This window comes from Corylus avellana, chromosome 3, assembly GCF_965113065.1.
Source record: "Corylus avellana chromosome 3, dhCorAvel1.hap1.2, whole genome shotgun sequence".
Taxonomy (NCBI): domain Eukaryota; kingdom Viridiplantae; phylum Streptophyta; class Magnoliopsida; order Fagales; family Betulaceae; genus Corylus; species Corylus avellana.
Genome location: NC_142492.1, coordinates 9,349,205 through 9,352,986, shown reverse-complemented (window position 1 = coordinate 9,352,986; position 3,782 = coordinate 9,349,205). Strand labels below are relative to the sequence as shown.

Below are 3,782 nucleotides of genomic sequence, written 5' to 3'. Positions count from 1 at the left end.
TTCTTTTTCGCTGTTTTGATTTCACATACCCATTCCTTATTTGCTAAAAAAAAAAAAAAAAAAAAAATTACTAATAATTAATTTTTTTTTTTTTTAAAGAAAAAAAGAAAAGTATTTTAAAATGATATAAAGATGATGAATATTTCTTACGGGTGTTAATTCGTGTTCGTTGTGCCAGGTTCAGATTGTATCGATGCATACATATATATAAGTTAAGATAGGTCAACCATAAACTGGCATTTTCAAATAAACGGATTAGATCCTTCAACCTAACCCTCTAATTTAGTGTTAAGTTTGTGAATTGTATCAACAATTATCAGCCCTACATGTCATGAGTTGGATTCAGGTCGTGTTGAATCATTGATATAAGACTACATAGGTCAACACTAACTCGACTCATTTACTTAAATAGATAAGACCCCTCAATTCCAACCTGCTAATTAATTTGTGTTGCATTCGTGGGTCATGTAAAAAATTATTAGCCATAGCTACTATTTTTTAGTTGGACATAAATTTTCTTTGAAGGAAATTTCATACAAACCAACTTTGATCTAAAAATGATATGTGTTCCTTAGCATATGAGAATCACTTTTTTTTTTTTTAATAATATTTGCTTCTCACATACTTTTTTAATAATAATAACAAAAAAACATCTGCTTCTTACATGTTTAAAACAAAAGTGTTACTTTTTTAAAACTAGTATGTTGGGTGGAGCTAGCTAATCTACTTGTCCTTTGAAAAGTGTTTTGAAAAATATTTTGAGTTTATGCCACATTACTAAGGTCTTGTCTTTGAAAGAGATGTTAAAAAAACAAAAGAATATGAAAGAAGACGTGGCATGTTGCTGACCTTACATATCAAAATTGTTGCACCGCAATTTCTTAAAAATTGCCGTGGATCCTGATCCGTTTGACTCTAAAGTGGTAAGTGGCTAAGTGCCGATTTCCCCGTGCTTTAACCTTCTAGTCAAACCCTTCCTCGTGCTGCCGTACCCATTGAGTCTGGTGGGTGAGCTCATCACGTGAGCTACCATAACACTCGTAACTTTCTTTCTCTTCTGTGGTAGCTCTACTCTACCCGGCTACCCCCCATCACTGTAATATTCTAGAGGCCTTAAACCCTTCACGTACTAAACACTCTGTTCTCGTTTACTTGGCAGTTTCTTGAAACATATTGCTATAAAGACCCCCCAAAACCTTAACATTAGAGCAAATATTGCAGGAGAGAAAGTGTTTGAAAGAAAGAAAGAAAACTTTTGAGAGGATGGTGACTTCAGTTGCTCCAAGAGTTGAGAGCTTGTCAAGCAGTGGGATTCAGTCAATCCCAAAGGAGTACGTGAGGCCTCAAGAGGAGCTAAACAGCATCGGAAACATCTTCGAGGAAGAGAAGAAGGAAGAGGGGCCGCAAGTTCCGACCATAGATTTGCGGGACATAGACTCCGACGATGAGGCGGTCCGGGAAAAATGCCGGGAGGAGTTGAAGAAAGCGGCGGTGGAATGGGGTGTCATGCACCTTGTAAACCACGGCATCTCCGACGACCTCCTCCAACGGGTGAAGAAGGCCGGAAAGGAGTTCTTTGATCTCCCGGTGGAGGAGAAGGAGAAGCACGCTAATGAGCAGGAGTTGGGGAAGATTCAAGGATATGGCAGCAAGCTGGCCAATAACGCTAGTGGCCAGCTCGAGTGGGAGGACTATTTCTTCCACCTTGTTTATCCTGAGGTCAAGCGTGACATGTCCATCTGGCCCAAGATACCCACCGATTACATGTAAGCCAGCCACATGTGTTTAATTCTCCATTTTCGATTGCGATTAAAAAAAATGCAGTTAATTATTTTTTTTAAAAAAAAGTAGTTTAACTTTTAAAATTATACGTAATTCATTGTTTGTGATTTAAAAATGCCAAAAATACCACTTTAATTTAAAAAAAAAAAAAGAAAAAAAAAAAAGAAAAAGAAAAAGTGAGACTGAGGTTACTATATATAACTTTTGCTATAAATGTTTTATAAATTGATGTAATAGTTCACATAATACTTACCATTTCAGCTACTTTAACCCATATTATATATGTCACATGGCACTTGCATGAGTTTATGAGGGAATTGTAGTATTCCAAACATTTTTATTAAAAAATAAATCAAGGTTAACTAATTCGTTTTTTTATGGAGAATATTCTACTTGTCGTCATTGTTTCTAAAGTCAATGAAATAAATTTAATCAAAACCATAAAAATGAATTTTCTCCGTTAATTGATTGAGATCTGTAAAATTCTTCTTAAATTTGAGATTCTCAAATTTATAAATTTCAACCGTTCATATCATCTAAGTATCTAAAATAAATCGTGTTTCAAAATTTAATGAAGAAGCTACTAACATCCTCTTTAAATTTGGATTAATGAAATAAAACTGTTGTTTATTTTAATTTCCCAGTGCCAATTATGATTAATGTGACATTGAATGCAGTGAGGCAACAAGCGAGTATGCAAGGCAACTGAGAAGCCTAGCTAGCAAGTTGTTTTCTATACTATCCCTTGGCTTGGGATTGGAAGAAGGGAGGCTAGAGAAGGAAGTCGGCGGCCTGGAAGAACTTCTTCTCCAAATGAAAATCAACTACTATCCCATCTGCCCTCAGCCGGAGCTCGCCCTCGGCGTTGAAGCTCACACCGACGTGAGCGCGCTCACTTTCATTCTTCACAACATGGTGCCCGGCCTGCAACTCTTCTACCAAGGCAAATGGGTGACTGCGAAATGCGTTCCCAACTCCATCATCATGCATATCGGCGACACCATCGAGATCCTGAGCAACCGGAAGTACAAGAGTATTCTTCACAGGGGGCTGGTGAACAAGGAGAAGGTGAGGATCTCGTGGGCGGTCTTCTGCGAGCCACCCAAGGAGAAGATCATCCTGAAGCCGCTGCCGGAGGTTGTGTCGGAGGAGGAGCCGGCGATCTTCCCACCTCGCACCTTTGCTCAGCATATTGAGCACAAGCTTTTCAGGAAGACCCAGGATGCTCTTGACTCTAAATGATCATGAGGCTGGTTTTCGATCGATCATCCTCTTTGTTGTCAATACGTATCTTTCATTCATGGCTCTCTGTGATGTTTCTTACTATGTATTGGTTTTTGAGGCTTCTATTGTGGCGGGTGTAGGGCATTAGTTATGGGGTTGTCCTTTGCTTTTGGCCCAACTACTCCATCTACTTTTAAAATAAAAATGATATTCATCTATCATATGATTGTGGGTCATATTGCTCTTCAAAGTATTCCTTTTAGTGAAATGATAAAGATTTAATTCAAATAGATCTCCAAGAGTACTCTAGAGTGAGTAGATGTTAAAGAGTTAGTCTCTATGTAGGCAACAAATTGCTGGGGATCTGGACTTTGAATTTTTATATTATTTATGTGATGATCCATGGTTGAAGCGTTAAAAACTTAAAATTATAGTTTATTTCAAAATTTACACCGATAGGAGATGATAAGTCTAATCATTTAAATTACACCCTCATCCCAATCAATCATTGCTAAAAAAAAATAAAAAGCTAATGGTACTAAGCCCAGTGTTATAGGGTGTATGTAAGTACAGAATCAGCATGATTTCCTCATCTGGAAAGGTCAAAGTATAAACAAAAGGAAAAACATGTTAGCCTAGTTTTTAAGGCTAACAATAAACACACATATAAAATTGAGAGAGATTCAACGGTTAGAGAGAGAATTGATGGAGAAATTCTTACACAAGAAAAAGTGCCAGAAAGAATCTAAATACTAAAAATAATGGGGAATATATCG

At 37.2% G+C, this 3,782-nt stretch overlaps 1 protein-coding gene across 1 annotated transcript; it reads left to right on the top strand.

The window, feature by feature from the left end:
- Positions 1 to 1,092: 1,092 nt before the first annotated feature.
- Positions 1,093 to 3,224, top strand: LDOX (leucoanthocyanidin dioxygenase). Its single transcript, XM_059588063.2, has 2 exons — positions 1,093 to 1,766; positions 2,460 to 3,224. Exons 1-2 carry the CDS (start codon positions 1,264 to 1,266, stop codon positions 3,022 to 3,024), a joined length of 1,068 nt encoding a protein of 355 aa, XP_059444046.2. The 5' UTR covers positions 1,093 to 1,263; the 3' UTR covers positions 3,025 to 3,224.
- The last annotated feature ends 558 nt before the right edge of the window (positions 3,225 to 3,782 follow it).